We start from the raw sequence: 15,835 nt of genomic DNA, 5'->3' as shown, positions 1-15,835 counted from the left end.
TTGGGCCACGAGAGGAGATGAACGGGCGGTCGGAGGTGCAAGAGGGCGCGAAGGCTGGCGATGGCTGCCATGGCCATCCATGGTGGCGTGATACACATTAGGAGAGGAGAAGCATAGAGGTGCGCCGAGGTAGAGTAGGACAATGGCGGCGAGTGGCGGGAGGCGGGAGGCGGCAACGTCTTGGGTGGCCTCCGGCGGGGGGCGCTGGGGAGCCGGCGGCGACACGAGATAGGAGGCCGCCGACGGCTTTCATGGCGATGGGAACGGGACTGGCTCGACGGGGGATGGGGCCGACTCGAGGGAGAGGGAGAGGACGGGCCAATGGCGGCGAGCGTGGCGGGGTGGCCGACGACGAGTGTGGCGGGGCAGCTGGGGAGTTATGTGCGTGCGCGCGAGACACACACACACACAGAGATTAGTGCGGGGATAAGGGGAGAGAAAACATGATGGGGTCGGCTTGGAGAGAGAGAACGTGGTGGGGGCGTGCGAGAGAGAGAGATCAGCTAGAGACAGAGTGGGGTGCAGATCGTGCCACCTCATCGATCCGGGAGATCGATTCGCGAGGTGTGTTTCTTCTTTGCCACCTGCAATTTTTATTAAAGACGGCAAAGAGATTATTTTGCCGTCTGTAATAAAAATCACAGATAGTTATTCTTTGAAGTCATCTTTTTTCTTCTTTTATCGTCACCCATTTCAATGACAGACGGCAAACCAGATTTTTACTTTCAGTTTTTTTTTGCCATCTACTGATAATGATAAACCTTTTCTTTGCCATCCACCCGATGAAAAGCTAACGACAAATTAGTTGTTTTCCATGGTGGTTATATTTGAAAGTTCAGATGCGGGAAGGGATACTTCTGTCAGAAAAAAAAGGACAATAGTGTTTTGCTACTAATAATAGAGGGACACGCAAGTCAAGTCTAGAGCTTTGAATGCGATTAATTCTCTCGACGCCAATTTGGACCCCCTAAAGCAGCTTGAGTTGTACAAGGCATAAGCTAAATTTCGCAATCAATTTGTATATAATCTCCACACGTGCTTTTTTCTTAACCTTTCATAGTGGCAGCTTTCACCACGTAAGCAAAAATGAGCGCCCTTGATCTGTCTTGGACCGGCACAGTTACTTGTACAATCTACCGTTCAATCTAATCGGAAGGCTCTCATTTCTCCCCATCTGTCTCTGTCAAACCGACGTCTTCTTCCTTTCACTCCACCTCCTCGACCTGCTTGCCGAGCACGCAGGTACCGCTGCCGCCGGACACCACGCCCGCTTTCGTCCGCGCCAGTCGTGATGCCGGCGGCTACAGCATCCGGTGCTGCTTATGACGAGTTGACGACGATGGCGTTGCTTATGACAGCCAGCTCCACAAGCAGCAGGGCGACGACATACTCCACGAGGACATGGAGGCTCCTCCCGCCGACCTCGACAAGGAACACGGTGACGGTGATGTTCTGAAGCAGCACAGGCGACTTGGACATGACGGAAGATGGCAGCAGGGAGATGGCATACTCCACAAGCAACAGGGCGACAAGGAGGCTCCTCCCACCGACCTCCACAAGGAACACCACGGCGGCGATGTTCCGGAGCAGCACGGGAGACCTGGACATGGAGGAAGGAAGCAGCCAGACGAGGGGACAAGCACGCCTCGGCAGCCACGCTCTCCTTGAACGGTTTCATCAACCACTGCCTGACTGCCATGCCCTCCACGGTGGTGTCCCAAGAACTTCCGGCCGCAACAGCCTCTAATGGCGTCGATGAGAACGAAGCAGTGCAGCTCACGAGCTAATAGGTTTTTGTTTCCATTGATTAACATGATTAAGGAGAACCATCAGATTACAATGGATGGTAGATATTAAGGTGGTGTTTGGTTCTCTAGTCCTGTGACTTTTTCTAGTCCCAATTAAAAAGTCTCTAGTCCCTAAAAAGTCCCTCCCTGTATGTTTCCAGAAATTAAAAAGTCCCTAGTCCCTTGCTAGAGGTTATTAAATTACCATGTTGCCCCTATTATATAGAAAAATAACAATCAAACAACACCATGTGGTGGCCGGCCAATGCGTGCATGGAGGAGCATTGTTGGAAAAATCCCAAAAAGTCCCAAAAAGACTCTTCTTAAGAGTCTTCTTCATTTAGTTTCAAATGCCTAGTTTAGTTCCTAAAAAGCCCCCCCCCCCCCGTTTGATAAAAAAGTTTCTAAGAAAGATTTTTTCTAATCCCTACATAAAAAAGTCCCTGTAAACAAAAACTCTCTAAAGCTACAACACCCGTACAGTGATAATTCAGCTGCAGAGGAGCCGAACCGGTCTTGGACCTACACAAGTCAGTTATCCAAACTAGCTGTCGACATCGTTTTCCACAAAGTAACAAAACTATTTTAGCTTAACTCCTCAATTGCGACCAGTGCGAAAAGCCACCAAAGCATTAAATGTTTGCAAGAAAGAAATCTAGTAATTTTGTGAATCTCCAACAACCGGCATCAACACTAGGAACCTTCACTGTCATGGTTGAGAAGCACTAAATGGTCGATTGATCACTCTTTAACATGAAATCTGACCAATTGGTCCTACTGTAGGTGATGATGTGGTGTGAAGAAAACTCACACCGTTTGGCACACGGTTCAAGAGATAAAATATTTGAAAAAGCAAATCTACGAAAACTGCACAAACTCTAGGTTGTGACATATGTCCCACATGCAGTGTGCCATTTGTCACCACGAGAGGAGATGGAGAGTGACCTTTAAAGGGGATACCCTCTGTTTAGTGATTTCGCTATATGTCACTTGTTGCGACCCAGAAGAACATTTTGCCTCAAGCAGCAAAGCCTTCCCGTCGCTATGGCTGGCCCATGTTAGTTTGTTTTCTTCTCTGTTTTTTTTTCATGTGTTTGTTTTTTCTTATCTTTTGCTCATATTTTCAAAAATATATTCCAAAACAAATATACTCCAAAAACTTAAACCAACTTAAAATTTTAGAAAAACTATAAATTTGAAAAAAGTTAACACGGTGTAATAATTTGTTAACGTGGTTTTAAAAAATGTTGATAGCTTTGAAAAAATGTTGATGTTTTCAGAAAATTGTGTTCGTGAAAAAATGTTTATACAATGTAAAAGATGCTCGTGTAGTTTATAAAAATGTTTCAATGTGTATTTGAAAAATATTTAACACATATTCGATTCTTTTTAAAAACCATGTGTTTTGAAAAAACATGTTAGTCATGTATTTGAAAAATGTTAAATGCGTATAAAGAATGTTTTAGGTGTATACGAATAATGTACAATGTGTATGAAAAAAGTAGACAACAAAGGATTTATTACAAAAAAGTTATTCATGTATTTGAAAATGTTAAATGTGTATAAAAAATATTTCATGTGTATAATATGTATGAAAAAATTAGATGGCAAAATCTATATTTGAAAAATGTTAAAGATGCAAAACAAATGTTCCTTATGTATACAAACTGTGTACAATGTGTATGAAAACGTAAACATCAATACATTTTTTTAAATGTTAGTCATGTATTTTAAAATCACATACATGTATAAAAAAATTCCTGCTATATATGAAAAATGTATAACATGTATCAAAAAACTAGACATCTATTAAAAAACAAAGACAGGTAAAAACGTGTATAAAAAATTGTTTCTGTTCTGTACGTTATGTTTTCTGGCGCATGTTTTATTTTTGTAACCTTTTGCAATGACTGCATCGTACATAGTTCGGCCCAAGAGTGTGTCATAGATGCGAAAATGCTCCGCTTACCGATGAGTTTCACGGAAGCTGTCCTATGTACTGATGTGGCGGCCTTTAATCCATCCCTACCCCTGAATTTCAGGGGTATGGCCATCCTCCTCCCAACCTAACGATGCCATGCCTGTCCGTAACCTTTATTCCATGAAAAGCTGCGCGGAAGTGTAGCATTGCTCGTCATAGATGTGTCTTTGTAGCACCAATCTGTAATTGAGTCTTCCAGGTACAAAATGAAAACGTACACCAGTTGATGCATGCGCATGCCAAAGGGTCCCGATTGCAGGACCGCTGTTTTTGTATGCCTTTGGTTCGCCACAAATGATTTTCTTCTGCATGTCTCCCATTCATAACGGGCTGCGTCGTTCCAATCCATCAAAACTACACACACACGCACGCACACACTGTGTGCACGCACGTGTGTGTGTTTGCTTGTTGGTTCGGTAGAGTCAGTATTATCCTGATACATAGCTGCTTGTTGGTTCAGTAGAGTCAGTATTATCCTGATACATAGCTAGGGGATACACGAAGACTGCAGAAGCGGTGCATCCTTTATAAGGAAATAGGCCAAGTTTACTCTAGGTGGGTGAGTGCATTGGTTATATATTTGTTAATTGTGACCATATCCCAGAATCCATGTCGTACCTCAGCCTTAGGCCCTGTTTGGTTCGACTGTGGATTTCTAAAAGCAGCTGTGAAAAATATGCTGTGGAAAAACAGCTGTGGAAAATTTGATGTGAAAAAGATGTAGGTCATTTGGCAAACCAACTGATACAGCTTTTTCAGATTTTGCCCCGCAGTGGAATCAGATTTTGAAAAGCACGTCCTGGGCTGCTTCCGCTTTTGGTTCATATTTTGGCAGCGGATTTCTGGAATCGGATTCTGCTGGGTTCGCCCTTTGGTTCAGATTCTGCTACGCGGCAGCAGAATCCGTCGATAAAAGCTGGACCAAACAGGGCCTTAATTTCCTTCTCTCTAAAGATATTTCGCTACGTAAGTGTATGCTCAGCTCCATTGACCGTTCTCACTGCAGTGACTACACTCACAGTCATTTGACAAGCTAGTGGGACATAGTTGTGTTTGGAGCCTTTAGCGAGGACCATGGACGTGCTCACCTTCATACATATGCAATTTGTGTCACTGGTCGTTGCATCGGAGCATATGAAGGAAATCCATGAACCACTTGGGGGCGGGTGTTTACACTACTTGCCTGATTGGCTTACTAGATGATGGATAAGAAAAAATATATGCATGCATTAGCACACACTACTCCACGAGTGCTGAAATCCTTGCAAGCATACATTTAGGTAAAATAATCTTACCACGCTATGCTATACAGGTTTGTCGTATGCAAATAGAACTATCCATTAGTTCATGATTCCTTAATCTTACAGCGAGACATAGGGTAGTATGGCGACGCGAAAATAGGATCCTCCAAATTCTTTATCATTTTTGTTTATAATATGACTACTCTGTTCAGCCTCCTTGCACTTGTCAGACTCATGTGCAAGGCTTGCCTCAGCTCGCCAACCAGCTCTGTTCCTATACATATATTGCTAGGAAATCCAATTACTCGTCCGCGTCGTCCTCCCCTTAGGGCGACTCAGGCGGCCAGAAACCTAGCCGCCGCTGCCGCAAACTCCCTCCTCCTCTCCCTCCGCCGTCGTCGGAAGACGCCACCGGGCTAAGCCCGAGGGCCGGCGGCGGTGGCGGGGGATCTCCTCTCTCGCGCGTCTCCGGGGTAGGGCAGACCCCAAGGTGTGTGGTGGCGCGACCGATCTGGGATCTGCGGCGCGGCAGATGGCTGCAGGCGGCGGGAGGCCGGCCTGTCCTTAGACGGCGCGGCAGAGGCCAGGGTTGCGGGCATTGCGGATGGCCCTTCGGGCGACCACGACGGCTGCGGTCGGCGGCGGCCGACTTGGCTGCTGTGGCGTGCATGCTGCCTTTAGATCGGCGACGGCGGCATGAAGGGCCTGGTGGTCTCGTCGGCGGCACCTCCGATCAGATCTGTTCTGACCGATGCAGTCGGAGGTGGTGGTGATCTCTTTCGTCAGAGGTGGTTGGCCTGAGGCTGGGTGTTCGGATCTCGGGATCCGTCATCTGGCACCACCTGCGAGTCGGGGAGACGTAGTTGCCGGTGAAAACCGAGCCGACGACGGGCGATGGCGGCGTTCCACGTCGTTACCTTGATGAAGGCATCGTCATGTGACTACCGTTGACCCACTCATATTGCTCCGGGGGAAACCCTAGGATCTGGTGTTCCAGACCGGACGATGGCGGCACTGCGGTGCCGTTTCTCTCTTGGGAGCATCGTTTTGTGGAGCAGCGCTGGAAGTCAGAGGCAGGAGGTGGAGCGACTTCGTCTTGCACGGAGCTTCGGTGGAGATGCCAAGTCATGCCTAGCCGACAGGTGCTACGCTTGGTCATGCCTGGTCGGCAGGTGCTACACACGGCAGATCCTCCAAGGGCTTCAAGCTGTGTCGGTTGGTGGTATTTGGCAGCATGGCGCTGAGGTGTATCAGTGGCGACCGCGACGTGTTCAGCTGTTTGCGCGCAGGGAGGAGGTGTCGTTGGGCGCCGTGGTGGCATCGATGATAGCTGGACCGAGCAAGGTTGATGCATCAGTACAGTTCTGAAGATGGAGCGGTGACAGTTGGCGGCGACGGCCTCTGAGAGCACGCCGGACCAGTGTGTGCCCCAGACCCGGCAAGTGGCTAGGTTGGGGTCTCAGGTCTTAGATGTTAGGCTTGTCTGCGATGTCTGTTTGGTATTAGGCTCAGGCTATCTGCGCCCCATCATTAACTGGATAGGTGTAGCGACAGTTTGTTGCTTAGACGGCGGCTTTAGTCTTACTGTTGTATGACTTTATAAGATTTTGTGAGAATAATTAATAAAGTGGCCATATGCATCGCGCAGATGCAGAGGCCGGGGGTCATCCTCCTTTTCTAAAAAAAATACATATTATCTGACTTAAAAAAAAAATGAAGGATAGAGCAAACAGATTTACATGCTATGCCTGGCTCTAAATTTAGCTCATGCATTCTAGTCTCGGCAATAATGTTGTTTTCCTAATTAGCCCACGAAATGCCATATCCTGGAAGCTCTTAGCAAACAAATGATAACCAAAATCCAAAGTATAACTTGTCATATGGCACATCCGAACATTTTTAAGTTTGCTTCCACATGGTCACATTATATGTCGAGTACCTCTGAGCAATTCCACCTAGTACATTTGAGCTCTGACTTTGTTATTTTTACGTAGTTTCTTTTTTAGGACTGCTCCATCTACTGCGATACTGCTGAGAAACCAAAGTTACATGGTACTTCTGAGCTAGTTCCATGAATGAAGAAAAGATCCAACTTTGTTGTCGAGAACCTTCGTCAGTTTCCTTCCTAGTACTTACGAGTACTATGTTTTTTGCGAGGCTTACATGATTTGCTCTGGCCATTCAAATTTTGAACGTGTCCACTAATTCTGAGATTATTCTTCGGTTCTACTGGATGAGTTACTTTTTCAAGGTAATATTCATATTTATGCCGAGCTCTATATATAGACTTGAATGCCCCTTCGTGTGGCAAGAAAATTGAAGTCATTCCACTCCATTCCAACTACCACAAGTTCAAGTCTTGAAGAATAGAGGTCCAAGCAAGAAGAGAGGATAAACGATGATTGTTGGAGTGATTCCATGAACACTTCCTCTCTGCTTCCATAAGCTCCTGCCTTATTCTTGAACCCCTACCTGGTGTTCCTCCCTTCTTACACCGTTCATAACCTTTGTGTGTGTGAGAGAAATTTTATGGGTTCTTGAGAAGAGCTTTGATGGAAGATGTTTTGAGGAGTACTAAGGGTTGTGTGTGCCACCTAGACGGTTATGAGTCACTTGATAGCCTTCAATTATCAAGTTGTGATGCAATCAAAGAGTTCATACAAAGCCTAGAGATCATCTTCCAAGTGTCGAGATCTACCCCTTAGTGAGGCTTCTTGGTGCAAACCATGATGTAATAGGTTGACTTGATTGGTGACGCACTCCAGATCCTTGTGATCTTGAGACATTTTTTTCAAAGACTCCATCAACGTGGAGTAGACATCGCCAACTATCCGAATCACCGGAAAATCATCGTGTCCAATGTGTTTGTATTCTCTAATCCTTGCAAGTTACTCTTTCAGTTTCTACTATACTCTGCTTGCTAGGTTGTTCAGTTCTAACACTCAGTAATATAAATCCGTAGTGTGTGAGATATCAATAAGTGTTTTGTGCTTGGATTTGGCTCTTTCCCACAATATTTTGCATTAACTGCTCTTCATTATTTAGTGTTGAAACCTTTCATCTTGTTCTTAAGAAACATAACTGGTCACCAATGCTTGGCCCATGGTCGTGCCTAATTATCATTGCTACATGCCGTTGTGTATCACACTCTCGATACCATGATAATTGTTGTAGACGTCTTCAAACAAAAGCCAATGCTCGGCCCGTGGTCGCGCCTACAAGCCGGAGTTGTGTCTCACTCTTTCAATACAATGATAATTATTGTGGACATCTTCAAACAAAAGCCATCGATAATAGTGGTTATTTCAGATGGCTCCAAGTCACAATTATCTGGAATAAGCATACTCAGAGACAACTTCTGAGCCATCAAAACACTAATGGCCATCACATGCAACGTTTTCGCACTCAGCAAGGGAAACTGCATGGAATGGTGTTTCCGAGCCATCTGTGTCAAGGGTTTCTATACTCTCCTGAGATATAAATATACCAAACTGATAACACTGGATATGCACTAAAGGTGCAGAGAAAGATTCATTATTATGAAGTTGCACTGATTACAATGTATTCAACTACCTTTCACCTTTTCCCTTTTTCTCTCTAGAAATGGATGTAAGCTAGGGGCTCTTAACGGAATAAAAGGCTACAGCCTCTTCCAGCAGTTTCAAAAGGAAAAAAACATTCAGTTTATTCTTAGAAAAGTTCAGGTTGTCAGTGCTGCTCAGCATGTAGACGTGTAGTCTTGAGCGTGTCCTGGATGACGGTAGCTACTGCAAATGATGTCAATTGGAAAATTCTTGTTAGCACAAATTAAAGCACCAAACCTATACATGTATTGTACACACACAGAAAAATATAGAACTGGAGAACTTAATCCGTCAAGAGCTGCAGATCACAAATATATGCATCCCTACCTCTTGGTTTAGATGATTTGACAGTGCCGGCCAGACTGTTCTTGGCAACGTTACTGCATGAAGATAAAAAATACTGTAAGTGGAAGTCACTGGGGAAGGAAGGAGGAAAGTGGATGCAATTTCTGGAGGTGTGTTAAATGAAACTGTATGTGCTACTCACAGTTCAGTCAAGTCCCCAAGAAGAACAAGAGAGAGGACTTCCAGCGGCACTGTGCCGGTCAGCATGTTCTCCTGAAGCTCCAAAGTTTGAAGCTTCGTCAGACGGCCCAACGACGACGGTATACCACCTGCAAACTTGTTCCCGTGCAGCCTCCTGCAGATAAACACCAACAGATTGTTTTCAGCAGTTGGAGACAATAAGCATTTCAACCTCTAGTCATCCGAAAGCGCTGCAGCAAGATTCTTACAGGAAACGCAGCGTCCCGATGTTCCCGAGCGAGGCTGGTATCGCGCCGGTGAGATGGTTGTCGTAGAGATCAAGGCTGACCAGGCGTGTCAGGTTGCCGAGGGTTGCTGGAATCGGTCCACTGATATTGTTCCCAAACAGCTCCCTATGAAGATGAGAAGATCGATCATTATGCAGGAAATTCTGAGTGTAACTTGACAAGTCTGTACTGTGCAGCAAGTTGCAGTAGTACTTACAGGTACTGAAGGTTCACCATTCGTCCCAGTCCAGGAACCAGGGCGCCTGAGAGGCCTGCATTCCCCAAGTCCCTGCACAGCGAGGAAGAACAACAATTATGATTCCTCTTAATTATATATTCTGCGGAGAGAGTAGAAAAGGTCCAAGTAAAAAGGTCTTCTGAACGTTTAAACGAATCGTGCATACTGCAGCAAAGCAGAGTAGTAGCTTCCTATCATGAACTAATTTGGACCTTGAGAGCAGGGAGGGAGGAGAGAAGAGAAGCGGCATACACTCGGATGACGGAGTTGACGTTGTTGACGTTGTTGCAGGTGACATGGAACCAAGTGCAGGGGTTGACAAGGGTGGGATCCCAGCTCTGCAGCACGTTGTTGGGGTCCTTCCACGCCAGCCTTTGCGAGTAGAGGATGTCACCTTCGGTGTTGCCGCTGGCTATGGCTGCAAGAGCAAGGAGGCTGGCGAGGAGGAGCGCTGCACCGGTCAGAGCCGCCATTGCTGGAAGAAGGAAGCCTGAGGTGGGAAGAATGGTAGCGGAGGGACGGGTCTTTTATATGCGCTCAGAATCAGATCGGAGTCCCGCCCGAAGCTTTGAACTTTCCTGGTCCGGCCTTGGCTTTTCTCCTCTCATCCTGATTTTGACCAACGAAAGTTCAGCTGGTGAAGACCGGCTGAATCTGTGGAAGAATCGTAGATCGGCATGCAGAGTACGTTCACCATGGTCCATGGGAGCCTCCGCTGGAGATAATTTATTTCACAATCGGTCTCCCGCTATTCCACTCAGTCAAACTAACTCCAGTGGAATAGTGGTGCATTTCGTTTGCGACTATCCAGTGGCCATGAGCAGGTCTACAGTCTACACCATCCACCAACCAATTCATGCGGCCAGCAGGCAGGCCGGCCAGGATGCGCCAATTGGAGAACTTTCTACATGATTTTTGGGACCTAGTGAACAATTTTGTTGCAAACGGGCATGGCTCATATATTCTTCATGAGCTGTTTTACGGTGATTGGGTTAGTACTCGGAGTACTTAGCAGTACTTACATATCTGATCACGTCTGATTTTTATTAGCCGTCAGATCTTGCGGGGAATTTTAGTTGATTAAATTTAATATGTTAATTGCGATAAGGGCATAATGGTCCAGGGAGAAATATCTTTTCTTGAACCGATCACCTGAGGACCAGATCCATGTCTACTCGATCCAGTTCAGAATCCTCCTCCGATCTATTCGTCGCCGCTCGCCGCTCCTGACCTTCTCCGTCCTCAACCTGCCCGGCAAGAGGAATAAATTCATCGTCCTCGTCCTCCACCCAACCAACCCCAGCCCCCACGCCGTCACCGAAGAAGAAGAAGGCCGGATCTGCGCCGGCTGAATCGGCGGCGACCGCGGCGGGCGATCCCATCTCTTCGCGCGTACCATCCTTAAGGTATGAATTCGGCTTGGCGTTCTGCTCGTTCTCTTGGCCGTTGCGCCCCTCCACCGTGCATGCAGTACAACCTCAACCCCACAAGATCCGGGTACGGACTAGAACAACGAATGGAAAGCTTCATCGTGGCATAGTTTCTCTTGAGCTAATCGCATCATGTTTGTTTAAGTACGATGTTGAGGGCATTGCTTACTTCCTTTGGTACCGCAGAAAAAAAGTGACTTACTTGACGTTTGAGATGAGATATACTAAAGGAAGATGAGATACTGGTTCCATAGTTCACTTAATTTAGTTTATTAAAGTCATCATCACTTTAGGTTTGCATAGTGCATGAAATATAGTTTAAAGGAAGATGAGATACTACTTGTTGGACGTTGATGATTGGTTTCCCTCACATGTCAAACGAGCAAAGTCTTTTCCATGCACTTGTCTTTGCCTATGAGCTATTTTACACCTGCAACATTGATAAACAGAAAGATGTTGATGATTGGTTTCCCTCACATGTCATATGCAGGAAGACATGGCGTATGCAAGTGATGAGAGTATGTTCGAGTATCTAAATGTTGTCAGCAAGATGTTTGATAGTGAGGCTGAAGGCTATGAATTCTACAACAAATATGCTCTTGAAAAAGGTTTTAGTGTGAGGAAAAGCTACGTTGAGTGGGATGGATCCAACAAATACATAATTTTAAGGAAAATTGTGTGTAGTCGTCAAGGGTTTCGCGAAGAGAAGCACATGAAAAGAAAGATGGAAGATAGAAAGAGGAGGCCACGAAGTTTAACTCGTGTTGGGTGTAATGCTAAATTGGTCATTACGAGACAGGAGGAAACCGGTCGGTGGTTTGTCAAGGATTTCATCGATGAGCACAGCCATCCTCTAGCCCCACGGGATCTTTCTTGTCTGCTGCGTTCGCAGACGAATTAGCGATGAGCAGAAAGCGGACATTGCGGACATGAAAAAATGTGGGATCCGCAAATACCGTATTATGGATATTTTGTGCTTTCAATACGGTGGATTTGATAAGGTTGGATGCATAAAGAGGGACATTTATAATTTCTGCCATGCTAATAAGCAGGAGACAATCAGTGCCGGTGATGCTAATACAGTGATCATGCACATGATGGCGAGGCGAGAGCGAGATGTGGATTTTTTCTTCAAGTACTTGGTAGACGAGCATGGCCATCTGAAGGGACTGTTCTGGGCTGATAGTCAATCACGGCTTGACTATGAGGCTTTCGGAGACGTCATTGTTTTCGATAGCACATACAGAACCAACAAATACAATCTGCCATTCGTGCCGTTTGTCGGGTTGAATCACCACCGCAACACTGTTATTTTTGGCTGTGGTATAATTTCTCATGAAACAAGCCAGGCATACGAGTGGATGTTGCGGACCTTTTCTGATTGCATAGCACAGAAGCATCCGATATCTGTGATCACAGATGGGGACCTTGCAATGCAGAGAGCAATAAGGGTGGTCTGGCCAGACTCAAACCATAGACTATGTATATGGCACATTCAGCAGAACATTGTACGCCATCTACATGGTGACGATGTAAAGGAGGAATTCAGATCTTTCATTTATGATACTTCTTCCATTGAAGAGCATGAGATAAAATGGATACAATTCTTATAACGGAATAAAGTAACCAGTGAGGAGTCTTGGCTGCATCAGATGTATCAGATGAGAAAGTTGTGGTGTGCTCCATATCTTGAGGGGCGTTGTTTCCTAGGATTGAGCAGCAATCAGAGGAGTGAGAGCTTGAACTCTGTGCTACATACGCATCTTGAGGGTAAGATATCGTTGTTTGAAATGCTAGAGCACTATGAGCGTTGCCTTGCGTCGCGACGGATTAACGAAGCTCTCCATGACGTCGAAGCCTTGCAGTCCGTTCCATTTACAGAGGAAAATGCTTCGCCGCTTGAGAAACACGCCGCAACAGTTTTCACACCTAGTGTCTTTAAGATGGTCTTATGGAGCATAGATGCTGTCAGCAAATGTCAGATCAGAGAGATACTAGATGGATCAGAAGATTCCACTTATGTTGTGTCCAAGCAGGAAAAGAATGGATAAAAAGTTTGGAGTGCGCATTGAAGAGCAAGGAGGTCTTTTGCATAGGGTGAGTTGTTCTTGCCGTAAGCTGGAATGCGCAGGCACACCATGTTCCCACATTTTTTACATATTGGGGATTTTAAAACAAACAATTCTGCCCGGTTGTTGCGTTCCCACTAGGTGGACTATGAATGCAAAATGTGCATACGCACCTACCAGAAAAAACCAGATGTATGACTATTCGGTAAGCCTGCAGAGGTACCACGAGTTGCGGAATTGTAGTCACGCCGCAAGTTTCAAGGCATGCCACTCTGATGAGGACTATCACCGTCTAAAGATGCTTTTGCAAGCACAACATCATGGCAAGCAATCAAGTTTTGAACAAGCTGACAGCAAGGAGTCAACTAATGCTCAACATAACAGCATTAGGTTTGGCCCGTTGATGCCGCACTCGGAGAAAGTTGATAAGGTTCTGGATCCCGTGCATGTGCCAGGACGAGGTGCACCGAATAAAAGGCTGCAGGCAAAGACAAAGAAGTCAAGATCACAGAATATCTGTGGCTATTGCAAGAAACTAGGTCACAATCGACGTAAATGCGCTAAATTGCTAGAGGTATGAAATATGTTCATATTTATTTTTTGCATGTGTTTTACTCATAATTGATGTCCATGTGATTTATTGTATTCTTCTGTGTAGGATCTCAAGGCTGAACTGTGATATCTACATACAACATGAACCGACGATGAGCCAGAGAAAGTCGTGTGCCATTCAGCTTTGTGTGACGTGGTCTTTACATTCTATTTCATCGTGACAGTAATTTAGTGAAGTGCGGTTGTACTTCCATGTTACTGTATTAGTTTGACATCTTTCGTTTCCATTTTCTGTGTGTATCATTTGATGTCCAACTTTAAGAATGATGATGTATTTCGAACAGGAATAAGGGCTAGCATGGAGCAATTATTATTGTCGAGTAGAATAATTTTTGTGATGTATTTTTGCACGCACACACGGCCGCCAGACGGATCTCCCGCGCGATCCCACGGTCTGCATGGCTAGCTCGGTGCGTGTCCATCGTTTAGGCGAGACTACCGACGCCATGCATGCATGGCAGGCCGTTTTCCTATGTCGACCCAAACACCGGCCCATCCAAGGTTGCAGCTCCGGACGGCCCACGTCGCGTATGATCTCGCGCGTTGTTCTCGGCTAACTAAAAATAGTCCCACCTCGCCCCTCGACCAGCTCCTTTACCCGCTTAAATACCTTCATCGAGGTGATTTTAGCAAGCGTTGGTCCCCATTGTAGGATGAATATGATTCTTCACCCTTACTATGGTTGTCATGCATATTCTTCATTTACAGAGCAATAATGACTGACATATTTTTTAAATAAGCAGGGCCCGCTGGGGTGTGCTTGGAAATCTTTGAGAAACCTCCATGCACGTTCATCTTCGCTGCATGCAAATCGGGCGGCAGCCGCTGTGCCAGTAGCTGTCAAGGCCTTGATGAATCACTATTCACATGCAGGTCCCCGACTCTTGCATGCAGTTCCCCGACTCTTGCATGCAGGTCCCCGACTCTTGCATGCAGGTCCCAAATTATCTTGTACATGGTGACCCACATGTGCCAAACATGTCTATGAAAGAAAATTTTGAAAAAAATTATTTTACAATACCCCCTTGAGGCATAGACCGATGTTTTCGGCAGTCAGTCTAGAGGGCATTATAAATTCAAAAAAATTCAAAAAATACAAAAACTTGGAAACCTAGTTTTGTTTGTGGAAGAGATCATGTGTGCCAAAATTGAGGTGATTTGGAGGTGGTCGAAAAAATGCCCGCATTCCGGAGGGACCATTTGGTCTTAACTTAAGCCAGTTTTTGAAAAAAAGTGAATTTTTCCACCACCTCCAAATCACCCAAATTTTCTTGTACATGGTGACCCACATGTGCCAAACATGTCTATGAAAGAAAATTTTGAAAAAAATTATTTTACAATGCCCCCTTGAGGCATAGACCGATGTTTTCAGCAGTCAGTCTAGAGGGCATTATAAATTCAAAAAAATTCAAAAAAATACAAAAATTTGGAAAATGCAGCATTAAATCAGGGTGTGTACAACTCTAGCTTGTTCTTGCCAACACTACTAGGAAAAGGCATGCTAGTGGCGCACCGATTTTGCCTTCTAATGGCGCACTACTGGTGCGCCACTGGATGTTGTTTTGGCTGATGTTGTTTTGTGCTGTTTTGGTGCCATTTTGGATGGCTGCAGTGACTGTTTTGGTGCCATTTTTGATCTCCTAATATGGTTGTAGTGATCATTAATTTTAGAGCAAAATATGGCTGTTATTTTTTTGTTTTGTTTCAGAAACAGGAGAAACCAAAGGGCCCACGTCTCCCCTCCAGAGTTTTCAAGGGCCAAAGGGCAGGAGGATGTTTGAGTTTTTGAGGCAACTCCCCACGTCTCCCCTCCACTGGCAACTCCCCACGACCACGACGCAGGTAACTCCCCTCCTATTCCATTGCCGCTCCATCTTCCTCCCTCTGCCTCCCTCTGCCTCCACCATCAAGCAACTCCCCTCTGCCTCCACCATCGCTGGCCAGGAGGGCAATGGCGGAGGAATCGTGGAGTAACTCCCCTCCGTCTGCCAAGAGAATGGTGGAGGCATCGTGGAGCAACTCCCCTCCGTTTGCCAAGCATCACCGTGGTGAGGCGTCTGGCAAGGAGCCGCTGGTGGTCGACGACGATGTTCCGGTCCCCGGGCAGAAGCAGGACTACACCGTGCCGCTCATGGTTGATA

At 45.8% G+C, this 15,835-nt stretch overlaps 1 protein-coding gene across 1 annotated transcript; it reads right to left on the bottom strand.

Annotated features, from left to right (window-relative positions):
* Nucleotides 1-8,504: 8,504 nt before the first annotated feature.
* LOC123059337 (LRR receptor kinase BAK1) lies at nt 8,505-10,074 on the bottom strand. Its single transcript, XM_044481921.1, has 6 exons — nt 9,836-10,074; nt 9,563-9,634; nt 9,328-9,471; nt 9,081-9,233; nt 8,921-8,973; nt 8,505-8,776 (listed from the first exon to the last, which is right to left on the bottom strand). The coding sequence occupies exons 1-6, from the start codon at nt 10,054-10,056 to the stop codon at nt 8,718-8,720; spliced, it is 702 nt and encodes a 233-aa protein (XP_044337856.1). The 5' UTR covers nt 10,057-10,074; the 3' UTR covers nt 8,505-8,717.
* Nucleotides 10,075-15,835: the final 5,761 nt, after the last annotated feature.

This window comes from Triticum aestivum, chromosome 3A, assembly GCF_018294505.1.
Source record: "Triticum aestivum cultivar Chinese Spring chromosome 3A, IWGSC CS RefSeq v2.1, whole genome shotgun sequence".
NCBI classification, from domain to species: Eukaryota; Viridiplantae; Streptophyta; class Magnoliopsida; order Poales; family Poaceae; genus Triticum; species Triticum aestivum.
The sequence above is the reverse complement of the archived record's forward strand: the minus strand, read 5'-3'. Positions and strand labels throughout refer to the sequence as shown.